Source organism: Aricia agestis, chromosome 13 (assembly GCF_905147365.1).
Source record: "Aricia agestis chromosome 13, ilAriAges1.1, whole genome shotgun sequence".
NCBI classification, from domain to species: domain Eukaryota; kingdom Metazoa; phylum Arthropoda; class Insecta; order Lepidoptera; family Lycaenidae; genus Aricia; species Aricia agestis.
This window is the reverse complement of record NC_056418.1, coordinates 13,977,617-13,997,222: the sequence shown is the minus strand read 5'-3', so window position 1 is coordinate 13,997,222 and position 19,606 is coordinate 13,977,617. Positions and strand designations below refer to the sequence as shown.

The window sequence follows — 19,606 nt, the reverse complement described above, 5'->3', positions numbered from 1 at the left end:
AAAACCATTTACATAAAAGAGACAGTTCTATTTTTAAACGTCGAATCGTATTGCTGTCGCTTTCTTCGCCTGAGCTATGATGAAAATTAGATTTTTTCCAGATTTTTCGAAAAAATAATTGAAAATGTAAATAATCGAGGTATTTATTGCAATCAAGACATGTGGTAAGAGATTTCATGTGTTTTGTTTACTTTCGAGTCTTAATTGGTACATTTCCGATACACGCACGACGTCATTTTCAATTTATTTAGGTAAGACAAGACGCAGCACGTTCGTGACTGCGCTCGATGTAGACTAAACAGACGGCCCAATTGGGCCGTATTTGAATCTTCACAACGCGCGCGATAGTAACATATCTGCTTTGAGTTTTTCATCATTGGTAGATAGTACCTATCTGTTGGTCTGTCTGTATGTTACCTCTTCACGCGGAATGCGGCGTGCGGCGTGCCGCGTCACGCGTGAAGAGGTAACACACAGACACCACGCCGTACGCTCAAGCCTCTAAACCGATTTTGCTGGGTATAGAGATACTTTGAGTCCCGGGAAAGGACATAGGATACTTCCAATGTACGGTTCCTGCGTGATAAACGAATATTGATTATTGCCGCAACGGAGTTGCGGGCGTCCGTCATCTAGAAGATAGAACAAAATTAAACCGTAGGGCGTAGGCTGTAGAGTGTAGGCACTAGGCAGCTATTTGTTATACAAAGTGTCAGAGGAAAAAATGAATATTATTGCTGCTTATTAAAGTGCGACAAGGCTTTAATATGTCGGCTGTACAGTGTACAGTGTACACTCTCGTCGAGAGCTCTCGGGCGAGAGTCTCGCACGAGAGCCCATTGCCCGAGTGCGAATTGCGATTGTACATTCTCGCTTAGTTCAATGATTCAATCACAGTTGTGAACTCAGAGAAGATGGACGAAAAGTCGAAAAAACTTCACTTGCAGCTGCCGTAGCTCTCTGTATGCTACGATTTGGTCTTGGATTATTATTATTGTCAGACCTAGTATCTTTCTCACAGCAGATATTTTTAAAGTGCTCCTAAATTGAAGATATATTTTGGTTTAGTATGATCGAGAGTCGAGAGAGAGAGTTTGTCGTGTGCGGCGTATTTAAAACAAAAAAAATCTTTTGACATTAGTAATTTGACAGTAAATTGACACTTGACAGAAGTGTTGTAATGTCATTAATTGTCAATGCTAAATTTATTTTCTCTCACAGAATTTTATAAACACTATCAATATTCCTCGCCCTATCAATTTTAAATCAATTTTATGTTATGTAAATACCTCTTTCATTGATATTCTGTGTACATATATTCATTCTAACAATATAAAATTGTGATGTTTTACTAACCTATTTAAGTTTGTGTTTGTTTTAGATATATTCAACAGAATTTAAGGTATTATTAGACACTGTACCTTGTTTCTTCACCAGACCTGCAATATAGAGCAAAGTCTACCCAAAATCACTCTGACATTGGCAACTCACTGAGGCCGCCATTAAAAAAAAGAAGAAGAAGAAGAAACATAAAACATAAAAAATACGTAGTGATTATATTCCAAATATATACTAGTAATCTGTGTTATATTCTCTTTGATAAAAAATACAAAATAACAGAAAGTACCTACCGTACCACTAATGACAACCCAAAAATGTGTTAAAATCAGTTTTGATTCAAAAATATCATAAAATAATAAATGTGTGAAACAAGCAATCTACGAAAAGTTATTGGCTTATCAATATTCACCTTTGTATAGTAACAATAACATAAGTTTATATTTCTTAGTTCTTACATGTTACATGCAATAATATATTATGACAGCATCTATGAATTAGAAAACTACAGCGAACTTTTGAACCGCAAGCATATCAAAAGTCATACGGTATACAAATCTAAAGTGAGTAATATCATATTTGTATTTTAGTGATACTATTGTTATCAGTTATTTCCTTCCTGTGTTATAAGTCTGTACCGATAGTCCTATCTATTCAACACATAACATGACTATAAAAAACTAATTGAAATCATTTCAAAATGTAATATTCATTTTCTTATCAGAAATGTCTTACAACTATCCAATATCCTATTTAAATTATGAAACAACAACACATTTCTTGGTTATGATTATTTTATTTATCTATGTATATATAAATGGGTTTCCAATTGTATTACTAACTCGATAATGGTTGAACCGATTCTGCTAATTTTAGTCTTAAAATAATCCTTGAAGTCCAGCCTGCCTAGGATACACCAACGAGATACTCACACTCGAGATAATTAAAAACTACTCGTCTTATGTCAAAATCTCGACATTATCTCGACATTATCTCGACAAAACTCTACAAAAATGTGCTATTTCGATGATAGATCTACGCGAGAACAAATGTTTGTCATGCTAGGGTCAATAGAGATGAAAATACAAACCATCAAACATCGAGAAAACATGTAGAGTGAGATATCTTGTTGGCGTATGCTAGGCAGGCAGGGAAGGTTTTTAAGAGACACGAAGTTCACTGGGACAGCTAGATAAGTAATAAAGACAGGTACACAGTAATACAGATTACTATGCAGTGCAGTCTTTGTCTATAATATTATGTAACTTTTCCAATATACTACTTACTAGTCATAGACAAGCAAACTTTTGCAGTTATTCACTGCTTAAGTATTTTTTTAGTAAATAGGATACTGTATAGTTAATAGTCTAGTCCAGTCTAGAATTAAAAAGAGACTATGAAACTTATTTATGATGAATAGTGGTGGGTTGCACCAGAGGCATGGTTATTGTTACAGTTATGGTCAAAGTTATGGTTATAGTTAAGGCTAACTTTAACTTTGACCACAGAATTTGATAGATGAGAGCTGGTCCGACAAGGCTTTAAATCAACTTTAAATGGATGTGGGCGGGGGCGCTGCTGGTAAAGAACTGTCAAAAATGGCGTTTTTGTATGATGACAGCATTAGTTCCTTTTTTCGCCACATTCATTTAAAGCCTTGTCGAGCTCAAGGTTATCGTGAAATATGGTGTCCTTTATTGACTTTAACCAAAGATTTTGGTCCCATTCATCATTGGTCATTTTGCACTGTAGTTAATGTTATAGTTAATAAGTACCTAGTTAATAAGATCTTTATATCAACCACATTCTGGCAATAAAGACATTTGAATTTGAATTTTGATTAATTGAAGTTAAAGTAAGTTGGTGCAACCCACCCTAAGTCAAAACTTATATATAGGTGCACAAATTAATACTCACAAAGTTGCATAGAGTTAATTAATAAACTTTTATGGCTTTTCTTATTAGCCATAAAACGGTGCTGGATAATTGGCCAACCATGACTATCAGAGTTTTGAAACATTTTTTATAAATTTTTAAGACACACTTTCAGAATATGCTTTGTTTTTGTTCTTATTCTTAAAATCACACATTCAAAGTTCTATACATATAAATGAGGTAATCTACATTATCATATGTTTTTGAAAATTATCGTTATTATCATTGTTTTTTTTTCTAGATGTCAATAGGAGTTCGTAAAATGAAATATACTGGCCTCCCAGTACTTTTACCACCCCAGAAGAAAAAGACTACAGCATCGGTAAGGACTTATTAATTTACATAACATTTTAATGAATAATCGTAGCTGAAAGATGGTAAAAAAGTAAATTCTTAGACTTACAGTAACAGAACTATGCCTTACTTTGTAAGGCTGCTGTGTCATATGGTTTTTGTTATTATGTATGTATTAATAGCTATAAACTGAATTCATATTATAACAAGAACCTGCCTCACTTTTCGTTTCACAAAGTTCTGGTTTCCCCTTTTTAATGTTTCTGAGAGCTGATGAAATATGATTTTTGACATAAAAATGATAATAACCTAAAGTGCTCTATATTTTATCATGATCTATCATAAAACTCTGTGATGAGATTTTATGGGTTAAGATAGTTTAACAGAGGATTGAATTTAATGATCATAATAAAAATGTTTTTAGCTGATGATTTCAGATATCTACAGACTTGCAAATAACTTCCTAATTAAAAATGAAATTCATCAAATCTTTAGTTCGAAAACAATAGTAATTTCAAAAAGTACAGTTGCTTGCAAAAGTCTCTACCTCATTAGTCATTAATAATTTAATTTAAGTATCATAAAATGTTTAAAATATTATTTGTAGACCTAGATATAAGTATAAATATTAAATATTTCCCTATATTATATTATGTAAATGTAAATAAAACTAATTTATGCTTTTGTTTAACATCACAACATAATATTTCTATTTTCTCAATGTATTATTAATAACAATAATATTTAACAACAACACCACTGAAAAATAGTTTATGCACAAATAACAAACAATCGATTATAAACAACTCGTCTGGTGGTGGCTCTTATTTTGTATGTGCTCTAGTGACAAAATCTTAATCTACAGGGTGTAACAAAAACAAGTGATAATACTTTAGGGTGTGTACGTGTTCCCTGTAGAGATTTCACTGTGAAAGTAGCAGCGCTGAAAGACCAACATTTTTTTTCACTTTTGTATGGGCAAGGGCCCGAGCGTCACGAGTTTCCCCATACAAAAGTGAAAAAAATTTTTGGTCTTTCAGCGCTGCTACTTTCACAGTGAACTCTCTAAAGGGAACACGTACACACCCTAAATTATTATCACTTGTTTTTGGTACACCCTGTATACTTATTCTAAATAAAAGTTTTTTGTTTAAGTTGAATAGGTTCAAAAGTACTGAGCGGATTTTGGTGGTTTTTGGGATATACATAGAGAAAACGATATAGGATACATTTTACCGCGGGTAAATGGACGATTATCGCAAAAAACTGTTTCTACGCGGGCGGATTCGCGCGCTACTTCTAGTATTGGTATAAATTTACTGTGGTCTTGTAAAAGTGATAACATTGTTCAAGTGCAATAGGAACACCACATGGTTTGATTAGGAAGACGTATCATTAACTCGTTTGACTTTTCTGTAAGTGCGGTGTGCTTTATGCAAAGATAGCGACTTTTGTCTTTAAGTGTACTCAGTAAATATAGCTTTTTATGAACCCTACTACCATAATGATAAGGTCGAAAATCCGTTTCTGTCGGCAGCTGCCATCAATAAATAGACAAGCTCCATATTTAACTTATAAACTCTACAATAAGTGACCTGAATTCGTATCAACTGAATTCATCTATAACTACTCTATAATAATAACTGTTAGGCTTGCATGGCGGCATATTTGGACACGCTTTAAATAATAATGCTAATAATTTGCTAGCATTCGTCATGCCATAGGGCTGGCAAATATTATAATCTAGAATCTAGATGATGTCAAAATTAGTTTATCGCGCGGGAACCGTACTTTTTTCCGGGATAAAAAGTGTCCTATGTCCTTCATGGTATCTCCATGCCAAACAGCAAAATCGATTCAGTGGTTTGGGCGTGAAGAGGTAACAGAGAGACAGACACACTTTCGCATTTATAATATTATTAGTATGGAGTATGGATTGCAGCCGTACTTTTTGGGGCTGTTCATAACTTTCAATACATTCAATTGTCAATAAAATCGGGAAAGCCTAAATACAACACTTACGGCTAAAAATTTTATGTCGATTGTGTCAAAAAATCAAACATTTTCGCCTCTGAATTATACCACTATAGACATTATACTAACAGGCCGGGCTGCTTATCATAATAAATGTTGATAATTAACGGTAGCCCTACGCTACTGTTGGTCATGGGCCATGGCAAAATTAAGCGTATAATTTCCTTAATAAATTAAGCATTTCCAGAAAACATGCACGTGTCGTTACGAATGATCATAATATTTATTTTTAAACTTTTATAATAATTTCAAATGAGTGGAACAACTTGAGTATATTTAGAGTTAGACAGTAAGCAAACGCGTTTGAGTTGACTGTACAAAAGTATTTTCTGTGATAAAAATATTACGAATAAATATCGGTTTGACTGTACACGGCGCAAGCGCAACTTTTCAGCGCTGAAATATTAAACATCGTGGATGCTGTCACTGGAGCACGCGCGTTCGTATATTGTCTCACATGGGCCAGTGTTTTCGTTACTATTCGGCCTGTTTTTTATAGGGCCTGTGTTGTACTTAAACGGACAGAGTTGTAATACGGCCAGTGTAATTAAGCGGCCTGTGTAGTTACTATACGGACTGTGTTATAATCCGGCCTGTGCTGTTTACTGTGGTTACTATACGAACTGTGTTACAATACGGCCTGTGTAATTATACGACCTGCGTTGTGATTACGGCCTGTGTAGCAATTCGGCCTGTGTTGTAATAATTCCGTCTGTGTTGTGACAATACGGCTTGCGTAATTATACGGCCTGTGTTATTATATGGCCCGTGTTACTATACGGCCTGTGCTGTTACTATACAGCCTGTGTTGGGCCATGCAGGAGTCTGTGATGGGCCGGCGGTTTGTGCTAACTCTGGTGATCGGGATCTCTGCGGGCTTTAGTTTCGCCTATCTACTGCTAACTTCGACGATCACGCGAGACGTCGCTTGGTCGAGATACAGGTATGCTAGCATGGGTACTAGCATGATAACAACTTGCTAGCATGCACATCGTTAGCCTGGCCTATGCTAGTATAAGTAACCAACCTCTAATAAGTAGAAAGACTTTACTAGAACTATACCAGCATTGTTAATAGACACATTTTGCATGGCACTCGCTAACTTGTTTACTAGCATACTAGCATAGCATTAGCATGTTTACGTTTAGCATGGTTTTGCATGATCTATCCGTTGCATGTGACCGATTTCTTTGTACCTGCTGCTAATTCTTCTCCTCTTTTGTTTAAGTTTTTTGTTAGAAATTGAAATTGGAATAGTTTATTAAATCAAGTTACATAGACTCATTTGTTAGTAAAGGCTTATAAATTATATTTGTTAGGTACTTTAGTTTTTTGTGATGTTAATAATTGTTAAATATATTGTTATGAACCAAACCATGAAAAATTTGTGGCATGTAGCTAATTTCGTGTTTTCAGTAAAAATACAGAACGTTACTTTCTGATCAATATTGATTCAATTATTAATTTTTAATTGGTAACATCTTGTTTTAACTTTTGTTGTTGGCATAAACTAGGATTTTGAAACTGAATTAAATTTTCAATTAAAAAAAAACACCGCTAACTTGATACTTAGTTCTAAAATATCACGTAAAGGAGTGAGCACACTGAGACGGGCCGTGCCGGGGCTCATCGCAAAAATCCGCCTCCATACAATTTGTATGGAAGCGGAAATCCGCTGCGCCCCGACACAGCGTGCGATACGCGCATCCGCTTCCATACAAATTGTATGGAGGCGGATTTTTGCTATAAGCCCCGGCACGCTGAGCCCCGGCACGGCCTGTCTCAGTGTGCTCACTCCTTAAAGGTGCAACTTGGAAGCCGGCTACATGAAGCGGCAGCAGACGACGTGTCGTCGCGACACTACTGGTTTCTATGTATTTCTATGAATAAGTGTCGCTAGCTAGTAGCTGCGAAGGGTATTTCATAGAAATACATAGAAACCAGTCGTGTCAACACGTCGTCTGCGGTTGCTTCATGTCTGCCAACCGGCACCTTTAGTAGACTTGATGAGATGTTTCATGTCTCATTGGTGATTCTCTCTCATCAAAAGTACATACACGAGAACGAGAGGCGAGATACTGACAAAATTCAGTGTGATTTCGTTCCCCGATATTTTATCTTTTTGGGGAGATTCTACATTCTCAGAGATTAGTTAATATTATTTGGGACGCGCAGGGCGATTCAGGATTCCCGTTCGAATCGGATTCGGAAACTTTACCGTGCGGTCATTGGTCAATGCAAAGACTTCTATTTAAACTGATGGGTCAATGCTGTGCGGCGAGCGATTATTGGATGTCGCGCGATGAAGTCGAATTATGCATTGTGAATCAGGGTCCTGATGTTTAGTAATTTTTCTGACTGGGTTGCACCAGAGGCGTGGGTAAAGTTAAAGTTAAATTTATGGTTATAGTTAAGGTAAATTTAACTTTAACTTTACCCTTAACTTTGCCCGGAGAAATTGACAGATGACCATGATCCAACAAGGTTATAAATGCGCGTGGGCGGGAGCGCTGCACAGTGTTTATTGTAGCCCAAAAAACGGACATCGTCTTTTTATTTGTTAATTCGAAAGAGTACTTAATTACAAATCCCCGAGTAAAACACCCAGGTGTCTCGCTCGATAGTTCTTGAATTATCTCGAAAAGAAAATCCCAATCCCGCGTTCATAAAAAAGTGAAAAGTTATTATATTTTTAAATTGGTACCGATTAGAAAAAAACATGTGATATAACACTTGTAGGACATACAAAAAGCTACATTATGAACCCTTTTTTAGTCGGCTATCACTTATGGGGGCCATGAAAACGAAGAAAATCGATTTTCAGTTTTTATTTTTTTCTGACTAAACTAAGTCGATGTCGAAAGCGCATGTTACTTTAAAAAAAAGGTAATCATTACCACTACCAATAGTAAAAATACCAAATCCCTAACCCCTGGAACTTTTAAGTTCTACGACTTTAAAAAATCCGGGATTGGCGGGATTTGTGGACTTTGTTTTTTATTACACTGTTCGTTAGTGTTGCTAACAAGGAACAAATTCTGCGAAGTAACTATAGCTGTCAAAGCTCAAAAAGTACTAAATATTTTTAAATGTACTTTTTTCATACATTTCGACGAAATGCTTTAGGAAAATGTATAAGTAAGTGCTATTAATTGTGTACATGTTTTTTTCTAATCTGTACCAATTTTGAAATATAATAACTTTTCACTTTTTTATGAACGCGGGATTGGGATTTTCTTTTCGAGATAATTCAAAAACTATTAAAGCGAGATACCTGGGTGTTTTACTCGGGGATTTGTAATTAAGTACTCTTTCGAATTAACAAATAAAAAGACGATGTCCGTTTTTGGGCTAGAATAAACACTGTGCGCTGCTGGTAAAGGAGAACTGTCAAAAATGGCGGTTTTTGTATGATGACAGCGTTAGTTCCTTTTTTCGCCACATGCATTTAAAACCTTGTCGAGCTCTATGGTTATAGTTAAATATAACGTCTTGATGGCGTCCATTTTTAACTTTACTCAAAGTCCAAAGATTTGACATTTTGTACTGTAGTCAAAGTTAAAGTTACAGTTAAAGTTAAAGTTAGTTGGTGCAATCCAGTCTAATTAGGGTCATTTAATAATAGTCATGAGTCATTGGCTGAAAAATTCGCTTGTGGGTTGATTTATAAACGTAAATGAAAGTTTTGATTTTATTTTTACAATTGCATATAGACTGCAATTTTATTTGGCGTTAGATTTGCTTGGTCAACAAGTTTGGGCTCGGCGCACACAGACGTCTATAGCTTGGTCGCGAAACAGGTAGAAATGAGTTGTTGCAATTTGCAATAAACCTGGGAAAACGAGATAGAAATATCGTGCGCAAGAGAAAGAAAGAAAGACGTAGCTTTGGCTCTACCTATTCCGTGATTTTAGGCTTCTTACAGACAAACGGCACATGTCGACAACAGCCGTCGACGCGTGCCGTCGACATGTGCCGTTCGTCTTTAAGAAGCCTTACTCGATCGGCTAAGAGTGTTGCCATGTGGCTTCGCTCTGAACGAGAATGTAACCAAAAGCAGTAACTTGAGAGAGATTAGGTCTCAGATTTATGCTGCAGCTTTCGACGTCTGTTTGTGCTCAGCCTCCAAACAGAATATTCTAGAAAAACAATTTCAGGGAAGCCACACGAGACCTGGAGAAGCATCCGATCCTGAACGTCCAAGACCATGGGATTGAGGAGCCAGCTCATAGAGATGAGGACAGGTCTGTCGCTGATGAGCTGGCCAAGAAGGTCAGAGTGCTCTGTTGGGTGCTCACACAGCCCAAGAACCATGAGAAGAAGGCCAGACATGTGAAGGCTACGTGGGGGAAGAGATGCAATAAGCTCATCTTCATGAGCAGTGTTGAAGGTTGGTACTTTCGACGCAGCAGTAATTTTGTCAGTTGATGTTCTTTCTTTTTGGTTATAAAATATAATATTATGTTTTCTGCGGTCTTTGTCCAATATACATTAAAGAAATTAACTAATTTGTCTAAATATCTGGCAGGTTCTTAGACGAGCTAGGTTCCGAAAATATGTGTATAAGACAAAATTATGAGAACCTCTATTGGCTGCGGACATTACATAGATGAGAGAAGTCGCTTGACAGATAAAGAAATATATTGTGTGACTAGGTGACGCCCGCAACTCCGTTGCGCCAAAACTCGTTAATCGCGCGGGAACCGTACATTTTTTCGGGACAAAAAGTATCCTATGTCCTTTCCCGGGACTCAAAGTATCTCCATGCCCAGCAAAATCGGTCTAGCGGTTTGGGTGTGAAGAGGTAACAGACAGACAGACAGACAGAATATACACTTTCACATTTATAATATTAAGTATTGATTATCGCTATTTATTGGATTTCCTGATCATGTACTGAATATGCATTTCAGACCCCTCTCTCCCGGCGGTGAAGCTGCCCATCCCCGAGGGTCGGGACCACCTGTGGGGCAAGACCAAGGCGGCCTTCCGGTACGTGTACGAGCACCACAGGCGGGACGCCGACTGGTTCCTCAAGGCTGATGATGACACGTGAGTCTTCAACCCTCGGTTTTTTTTTAAATATTTATTTATTTCAAAAAACTTAAAGACCTTTAAACCTCGCCAAACCTAGGTTTATCGGCGAGATACGCTCATTAACATTTTTATAATATCTATTGTATACACTGTATAATAAAACAATTGTGGACTGTATACGTATATTATGCCGGACGAAAATAAAGCTATTGGGGGTAGATTCGAATGTACCCTTTGTGCTTTTAGTCGACCTAACTGGAGTGGAATTTTACTCGAGGACAATTACTCAAGACCAGATATATATTTTTTATGTTTATTTGTTTACGAATATGATAATATTATCATGGCAAATTATTTGTCAAACCCAAATGTTGACGCCGCACATGCGTAGTCCGTCGTGCTTGAGATGATACCATTGGACGATCTGCGTGTATCGTCCAATGGTATCGTCTCATAGCACGAAGCTTCGTGACGATAGACAAATCAGCGGCCGCGGCAATAGAGATTGAAAAAATAAATCGGCTTTAAATCGATATCGTTTTGACAAAAACTAGTGTATGACAGCGAGTTGAAAATCGATTTGGTTTCAATGAATGTCGTACTCAATACTATGGAAATATCGAATAAATTTCTTCGGAACAACGCTACGGTCTTGAAATGATAAGATTAAATTGTCAAACAGTAATAACATTATAATATTATATGCAAAATTCACTACTTCGACCATTCGCTTGATAATAAATAATAATAAGAGTATAAACAAAGTTAACGGTACATTTATGTAAGGATTTAGAAGAGTGCATAATGTACTTACTACATAATATATTATAAGGTCTTTTATACCTATGATATTGCCGTTTTGTTTGAAAAATGTTCTTTTGAGGGTTCCGTACCCAAAGGGTAAAAACGGGACCCTATTACTAAGACTTCAATGTCTGTCTGTCCGTCTGTCTGTCTCCAGGCTGTATCTGAAGAACGGCTATAGCTAGACTTCTGAAATTTTCACAGAATGTATAGTACATCTGTTGCCGCTATAACAAAAATACTAAAAACAAAATAAAATAAATATTTAACGCACAACAAATCTGATTTTTTGCTTGATATCAATAATTGCTATAGCTATAGGCACTTGAAATTTTTACAAAATCCTTAATTTTATTTGTGCTTTAATAATGGATAGTAAAATTAATATTTAAGGGGGCTCGCATGCAAAAGTTACAATTTTTGGGCTATTGTTAGCTCTATAACGGTACGGAACACTTCGTACGCAAGTCTGACACACTTGGCTGATTATTTCGAACTTACTTATTTCTGTTATTCAAAGTAATCACTCGTGCAATCAATGCACATTTGCCAACGCAGTGGCAGTGTATGGGTGCCCTTCTTGAAAATATCAGCTGGACGGCAGACTACACAAAATCCTTGACATTCCCAAACACGTGATTTTACTAGTATATCGAGATGAAATTTGAGCTGGGTTTTTATCAGCACCAGCATCAGAGACGATTTTAGTGATACCATTGCGGGTAACTCCGCCGTTAGTTGACGGATTTGCAAAATTATTTTGTTATTGTATAAGATGTAGTTCGAATTTCGTAATATGTTAACAAAAGTGGTGATCTGATGGTGCAATTCATGAGAAATCGAGGGGAGCTAAAAGGAGGAAACTAGCTGATCCGGAAAACATTGTTTTGCCAATTATTATTTTTTATAGTATCAAACTAAAAAGTAAATAAAAACCTATTGTTAGGCCTAACGAATGTACATAGCATTGTAATCGGTTGAACCGTTTTGGATGAGTTCGCGCACAAACACTGTGACCCGAGAATTTTCTATACATATTTGACTAGATGATCCGGCAAACGTCAGTTTGCCACATAAATTATTTCTAGTATCAATAATTTATATTATATCAAAAAGCAGATAAAAAATTATCCTCAAGCCTAACGAATGTGTGTATGCAAAATTTCATTAAATCGGTTGAGCAGTTCGCTTACAAACATTGTGACAGAGAATTTTGTATCTGACAAATGTTAATATATTTTACGCAAATACACACAAAAACTAACCAAATTCGGACGTGGACGAAGACGTGGCTAGTAGATTATATTAAATAAAGTTATAATATTTTTGTAACAACTACAGCAGAATCGATCCAGTAGTGTCAGAGCCTCTTCGATTTCGATAAATAAACATATCATAAAGTATTACTAGTGTTTATGGCAAAAAGTATTAATTTGATTCTCAAAGTACAGATAGAAAATGTGACTCGAACTTCTCAAAATTTTATCTGATATATTTAGTTATACTACGTTCGTACAAAAAGTGATTACGAGAATAATTACACAAAATAGCCGCGGTGACATTTTGAATGCGTTGGGCGAGTGCGGGGGGTATGAAGTGCGCGGGTGAAAACCGATTTTTTTCTGTCATAGGTCGCCCCCTTAATTGTATAATGTCTGTTGCAGGTACGTGGTCGTGGAAAACCTGCGCTACATGTTGTCTGAGCACAACAGCCAGGATCCTGTGTACTTCGGCTGCAGGTTCAAGCCATTCACGCCACAGGTACTGTCATAGCACGTTCAAATAATTATAAAACGCCTCCGTGGTCCAGTGGTTATAGAGCGTGGTTCTTGACAAGTAAGATGATCCATACGTCGGATGGGCATGTAAAATGTCGGTCCTGCGCCTGATCTCTCGCCAGTCGTGTCGGTCTTCCGTCCCATTCAGTTATGAGAGTAAAGGAATAGAGAGTGCTCTTGTGTACTGCGCACACACTTGAGTACTATAAAATACTCCTGCATACCTGGCCTGGCTTCAATGAATATTACCCACCAACCAATATTATTGGTTGGTGGTTGCTACACAATGGTGGGATACCATTTTTTTTGTGCGAGTGTAAACGAAAATAAGGTAACAGACTTGGATTTACAAAGTGGCCTACACTCATAAAAAATATAAATCCGGCACTGCAAGGTTTAGGCAGTTTATAAGTCAGTGGATTAATTTCTATTTATCCAGCTACTAGATTTAAATGAGCCATCACACCCGTCTCGGAATTTTTAAGCATGCTCGAAAAAAGCATGCCGAAAGTAGGGCAGTAGACAAAATAAGTTTGGAAACCCCGTCTAGAGTCTGGACCATAAAGTTAATATACCTAGCGGAATAGAAATTCATTTTAAACACAAATAAAACACAATATTACTTGCACTTTTTCCACTATATTCATTAATTACTACAAATTTAACTTAAACACGACCGGTTTCGATATAAATCATCATCAGTAGTGCTAGCACGGCGACCAGCGGAAATGCGAAAGTATGGACAAACTGTGGAAATAAACCTAAGGTGCCGTTCCGATCTTTTTTCGTTCCGAAAAATTCAACTAAAATGCCACTTTATGACAGACTATAGTCACAAACTGTGGAGATAAATTTAAGGTGCCGTTCCGATCTTTTTTAGTTCCGAATAATTCAATTAAAAAGCCACTTTATAACAGACTATAGTTCTAAAAATTCAAATAATATCCTACATTATGACATATACTATAGTGTGTCATAAAGTGGCATTTTAATTGAATTTTTCGGAACGACAAAAGATCGGAACGGCACCTTAGGTTTATTTCCACAGTTTGTCCATACTTTCGCATTTCCGCTGGTCGCCGTGCTACCGCTACAGGTGTACTTAACGTCGGTAGTTTTGAATAATTAAATATAATCAAAACAAATATTAGGGTTGTCAGCATCATGGTATTTTTTACAATTTGGTAGAATTTTTCTTCCACACACATACTTTCACTTCAATACACGATTGTATGGATTTTATAAACTACACAAGTAAGGAGAACCTATTAGACCAGTTGTTTCATACACTACGGCACCAGCATACAAACTAGCTAAGAAAGCAAACATTATTTTTAAAAATTTATCAAAATTCAAGCCGAAATATATAATAAACAATAGTGTAGAATTGATAAATAAAATCAAAGATATTCCAGTCCCAAAAAATGCGATCCTGGTTTCCTTTGACGTAAAAAACCTTTTTTCTAACATACCCATTAAAGAATGTTTGTACATTATTGACGAAATTTTATGTTTTTCAAATTTTGACTCACAGGAAGTAATAGATTTTGTCTAGATCAAAATTATTTTATTTATAATGGTATAACTTATAAACAGAAGGATGGACTGGCGATGGGTAGCCCCTTGTCTCCTCTCTGTGCAGACATTTTTATGAATAATTTTGAAGAAACGATACTGAAAACGTCATATAAAGAATATATAATTTATTGGTATAGATATGTGGATGACGTAGTATGCTTATGGAATGGTGAAATTTCAAGTTTATATGATTTTTTTAATTATTTAAATTCAATTAATAATAAAATACAATTGACATTGGAAATAGGCAATTAAGTTCTAAACTTCCTGGACTTAACAATAGATATTAAACGTGGTCATCATAAATTTAAAATATATAGGAAACCTACATATAGTGAAAATGTCCATCATGCTCATTCTTTTCATCCGCAACAACATAAACAAGCCGCTTTTCACGCTTTTATTCACCGGTTTCTAAATGTACCCCTTGAAGAAGAAGATTTTAGGGCAGAACTGGACACAATTAAACATATCGCTGTAAGCAATGGTTACACAAGTGATATAATTTACTCGATCCTAAAAAAAGCGAAGAAGAGAATGGCTGAAAAATTGCTGTACAGTACTTCAGAGGATAAAAACGAAAACATAAATAGCTCTTGGGTAAAAATTCCTTATATTTGCCCTTTATCATATAAGTTTCAACGGATTTTACAAAATAAAGAAACCAGAGTAGCATTCTACACAACAGATTCCCTAAAAAGTCTGTTGTGTAATAACAAGGATAAGTTTAAGATCACGGACAATACCGGAATATACAGCCTTTCCTGTGAAACATGCGGAGGTATATATATATATATATATATATATATATATATATATATATATATATATATATATATAGGTCAGACAGGGCGGAAATTTAATACACGGATAAAAGAACACATTACAGCCTGGAAAAGAAAAACAGAAAGATCGACGTTTGCTGAGCATTTAAATGATAAGGACCACAATTTTGAACCTGACAAGAACATAAAATACCTACATGTTTTGCCCAAAAGTAAGAAAATGGACGCATTGGAAGCATTAGAAGTCAACGGACATAAAAAATATGGGAACTTGTTAAACGACCAGACATGCCTATCAAATTCAATATTATTACAACACATTTAAATTATTATTACTTATACATTAATTTATATTTACAATTCACCGCTATTTTAATTTATTGACCTGATAATTAATAATTTTATGTATTAAATGGACATTTTATCATATTTATAGACATTATTTAATTTAGTTTAATTCATTTGACATTGGTATAAATATTGTCATTTTTAATTTTTAATATTATGGACAATTCAATTAAATTATTGGTGATGTAATTAGACAATTGTATCGTTATTAATTTAGTTTGACATTGTGTTTATAATTTTTGATTTTTATTAAAAAAATGGATAGTTATTTTTGTGACATCGAAAATTTTAAATTTAACAATTATTAATTAATTTTTTGAATTTGACATCTGTATATGTGAAATAACGTTATTAATTTATCAATATAAAATGGGTAAATCCAACTAAATATTGATTTTAATATCAGTAGAAAATAGTCGTATTTGGAAGAAAAATTCTACCAAATTGTAAAAAATACCATGATGCTGACAACCCTAATATTTGTTTTGATTATATTTAATTATTCAAAACTACCGACGTTAAGTACACATGATGATGATTTATATCGAAACCGGTCGTGTTTAAGTTAAATTTGTAGTAATTAATGAATATACTAGCGGAATAGAGCAACAATCTCGAGCTGTCAAACGAAACCGAAATTGGTTTCATCTGTGTGTAAAAATATGTGTACGTATACACTTACACAAGCATGATTGAACATGATTTCAATGCGATTAAATTGTCAACGTGCGGCACGTGCCGACTGGACGTCAAAAAAGAGTGCTGCTGTCATGTGTCACACGTCTCTTTTTACCACGCAGTGTGACCGATAGTGACATTTCTCTTGCTCAGGCCTTTGTTTCTCTATTCCGCTAGGTATATTAACTTTATGGTCTGGACAGAACATTAACGGAATTTGAGGATGAAACACGAAAATATGTGGTGAGATATACTACACTATAGCAATATGATTTCTACATAATAATGGCTCCTAATTTTGGTGACGTTAGTCTGTTTTTTTACCATACTAGTTAGGGAGTTAAGAATGGATACCCATCCGACATGGATCAAGTTTCTTGTCACCCATTAATCAGCCTGCAGACTGTGTATCTTAGTCAAACTTAAAAATATAATTGTTCCAACGCGGGCATCAAACCCACGTTCCCGAATTCTAATGATATCAGAATTTATTCTATAAATATTACGCATAGAGATACCAGGCTAATATGACTTCCCAACTTACAGGGCTACATGAGCGGCGGTGCGGGCTACGTGCTGAGCCGCGCGGCGCTGGATCGCTTCGTCACCGTCGGCCTGCCCTCCCCGCACATGTGTAAGGCGGCCGACACGGGCGCCGAGGACGCCGAGATGGGTGAGTCCAGGCTGATGGCTTCCCCCAGGCTAATGGCTACGTGAACGGCGAGCGGGCTACGTGCTGGCCAGCAAAATGCCCATACATGCACCCAACCACCTAGGCATTTTCCCGCCTAAAATCTACATTTCATAGAAAATATCGCCATCTCTTTCACTGCAGCAGTGAAAAGAGATGGCGATATTTTGCATGAAAATAGAGCGAGATAGTCGAAATGTATGAACGTCCTATATAGACTACATTCTACAGTGAATATACCCCATTCTAGAACATTCTGCCAATCGTGTTGGCAGTGGTTTCATAGTAGTGAAAGAGATGGCGATATTTTGCATGAAATTATAAAGAGACAGTAATATACACCATTCCCTTGCAGGTATCTGTCTACAACACATCGGCGTGCGCGCGGCGGATTCTCGTGACTCACAACAGCGAGGCCGCTTCTTCCCCTTCACGCCAAAGTCGCATCTCTTCCCGACCAAAGACAAGAACTTCTGGTATTGGCGGTACATATACTATCCTAATGATGAGGTGAGAAAATTACATTTTTTTACCCCCGTCTAAAACACAGGGGTTATTATTATAAGTTTAACGTCTCTCTGTGTTCTTGGCATCAATAATCGGTAGAATCCAAACGGTTGGACAGATTTTGATATAGTTTTTTTTAACTGAAATGACCAAGTTCTCGACCTGCTCAGTGCTGGAAGTTATGGGTTTATGTCCTTCATGTAGACAACTTTTAGTTTTTACTGTTAAATATTTTGCGTTTTGAATTCTGACACATCTAAGCACACAGCAGGTAAATTTACTAATTTATCAAAATTAAAATGATTGATAAAATGATTAAAGTAAATGGGGTTATTGACAAATAGGAAACCGAAGTCAAATTTAGAGGTTAGTTACCAGCTATAACTATGATCTTCTAATGTTCCTTCAACCATTCCTCCATCATCTCACTTTCCAGGGTCTAGACTGTTGCTCCGACCACGCTGTATCCTTCCACTATGTGGACCCTGAAGAGATGTACGTGCTGGACTACCTCATATACCACCTGAGGCCCTACGGCATCAGGTATGGAGAGAGGCTGCCTGGGAATACCACCACTGCTATCACCAATAGCTAAATAGCTAGCTAGCTGGTAAACGTGGGAGAGGCTGCCTGGGAATTCCACCACTGTTATCACCAACAGCTAAACAGTTAGACAGCTGGTTGACGTAGGAGAGACTGAATGATAATGTATCAGCTAGACCAGTGTCTTTCAACCTTTTTATGGTGCGACAAAATATTTCGCGACCCCCCATTTGCCTTTTTTTCACGTATGTCGCGACTTACAGGGTAAAAAACACTGAGCTAGACTGAACAAGGGGACATGGCATCATAGAGAATGAAGAAAGGAAAGGGAGCGGGGGGGGGGGGGGGCATTTATTTAGTAAAATTAACTATTACCTAGTGGCGAATGTTTAAACTTTCAAGTAATTGACAACTGAAACCGGTACTGAGCAAGCAACCTTCAAGCATTTCAATAAGACTTAAATAGAATCAATAATTAATGTTCACATAATATAAGAACGTAAGCACGGCCGTAGCTAGGGGGGGGGCATTGTGGGGCAATGCCCTACCTTAAAATCATAATGCCCTACCTTAAAAATGCCAAAACCTAAGAAAATCAATCAATTATGATTTTTTTTTTACTTCCGCCCTACCTCTAACCAATGATGCCCTACCTCAAATCGGACTCTAGCTACAGCCCTGAACGTAAGTACTATTTAACTGTTTACATAGTGATATTATAAAACGTGGCAAGAAAAAAAGCATTTATTGCAGCAACTTAAGAGTCCGGGTGCCATTTGCAGTGCAGTTCTCATACAAACGTAATACCAAGATAATTTCCCATACGAGAATATTTACCTTATTTGTGTTATTATTTTTGGGAAATGATCTTGGTATTACGTTTGTATGAGAATTGCGATAGCACCCGGACTCTTAACGATAGCATAATATTCGTAAGGAAAGTATCTAAAGTTTCCGCGAGGGGCGCTGTATATATGTTATAAGTTTATAACTTATAACCATAAATTATAACTTATAAGAATAAAAAGTCATGCTTGGAGAATACTTAGGTGCATATCTTTGGCACGCTCTAAAGCTGTTGCTTGTCGCATTTAAGCTTGAGAGGGAATAGCCAATCATTTGCAATCGATCGTTTCGATCTATCGTAAATGAACTGGGCCTAGAGACAAGTGTCAAGCGATTATCGAAACGCCAACAAAATGTATGGGATTTGACATTAGTATTCGCTAGCGACGCGATGACTTATGTCAAATCGC

At 36.4% G+C, this 19,606-nt stretch overlaps 1 protein-coding gene across 2 annotated transcripts; it reads left to right on the top strand.

Annotated features, from left to right (window-relative positions):
- The first annotated feature begins 1,624 nt into the window (after positions 1 to 1,624).
- On the top strand, positions 1,625 to 18,663 carry LOC121732856 (glycoprotein-N-acetylgalactosamine 3-beta-galactosyltransferase 1). 2 transcript variants are annotated; one of them, XM_042122846.1, is made up of 9 exons: positions 1,625 to 1,901; positions 3,515 to 3,595; positions 6,423 to 6,544; positions 9,759 to 9,991; positions 10,515 to 10,653; positions 13,107 to 13,203; positions 17,156 to 17,282; positions 17,656 to 17,810; positions 18,244 to 18,663. In XM_042122846.1, exons 1-9 carry the CDS (start codon positions 1,797 to 1,799, stop codon positions 18,400 to 18,402), a joined length of 1,218 nt encoding a protein of 405 aa, XP_041978780.1. In that variant the 5' UTR covers positions 1,625 to 1,796; the 3' UTR covers positions 18,403 to 18,663. The 2 variants fall into 2 exon arrangements, with proteins under 2 accessions (XP_041978780.1, XP_041978781.1); XM_042122847.1 differs by lacking the exon at positions 1,625 to 1,901 and having other exon boundaries at positions 3,465 to 3,595; positions 6,404 to 6,544.
- The last annotated feature ends 943 nt before the right edge of the window (positions 18,664 to 19,606 follow it).